The following is a 608-nucleotide window of genomic DNA, read 5'->3' as shown; positions in this document are numbered from 1 at the left end:
GAGCCCTGTGTCCCTGCGTCCCCGCATCCCCGCACCCCCGTCCCTCCTCGCCTGCGGCTCAGCTCTGCTCTCTCCCTTGCAGGGCAAGCTGGGAGTGCCGGGTCTCCCGGGCTATCCCGGGCGCCAGGGCCCCAAGGTGAGCACGGGGGAGCCTTTGGGGTGTCCCCGGGACCACGGGTGCCTCATCAGCACTTGTCCTCTCCTGCTTAGGGCTCCACTGGCTTCCAGGGTCCCATGGGGCTGGCGGGAGAGAAAGGCAAGAGGGTGAGTCAGCCCTGTCCCATCATTCCGGGCTGTTCCCTGTCCCCTTGGGGGGCACATGGTTGGAGGGTGTCTCCCCTGTGTCCTGCTCTCCCCACGGCCTCCTCTTTCCCCTCAGGGCAAGGCCGGCCAGGCTGGGCAGACGGGACAGCGAGGGCCCCCGGTGAGTAACCCCTGCCCTGGCCCCGAGCTGGGGGTGACAGAAATCGCCCTGTGTGCCGTGCCTGGTGACTACCACCGGGCCGGCTGTATCCCACCCTGACCATCCCGGGGTCCAGATGCATCCCACCACAACCATTCCCGGGTGGATTGTATCGCACGGCAACCACCCTAGGGCTGGCAGTAAC

General features: G+C 67.8%; 1 protein-coding gene across 1 annotated transcript in view; it reads left to right on the top strand.

Moving 5' to 3' along the window:
- Positions 1-608, top strand: part of LOC104617194 (collagen alpha-1(XI) chain-like) — a gene marked incomplete at both ends in the record, with an annotated part of 4,897 nt that overhangs the window by 2,390 nt on the left and 1,899 nt on the right. Inside the window, 3 exons of the mRNA XM_010282441.1 lie at positions 4-136; positions 211-264; positions 380-509. Coding sequence (XP_010280743.1) covers positions 4-136; positions 211-264; positions 380-509 — 317 coding nt within the window. The remainder of the gene's footprint in view (positions 1-3; positions 137-210; positions 265-379; positions 510-608) is intronic.

This window comes from Phaethon lepturus, unplaced genomic scaffold, assembly GCF_000687285.1.
Source record: "Phaethon lepturus isolate BGI_N335 unplaced genomic scaffold, ASM68728v1 scaffold23492, whole genome shotgun sequence".
In the NCBI taxonomy this organism is placed as follows: Eukaryota; Metazoa; Chordata; class Aves; order Phaethontiformes; family Phaethontidae; genus Phaethon; species Phaethon lepturus.
Note: the sequence above shows the minus strand (reverse complement) of the source record. Positions and strands in the feature narration are given on the sequence as shown.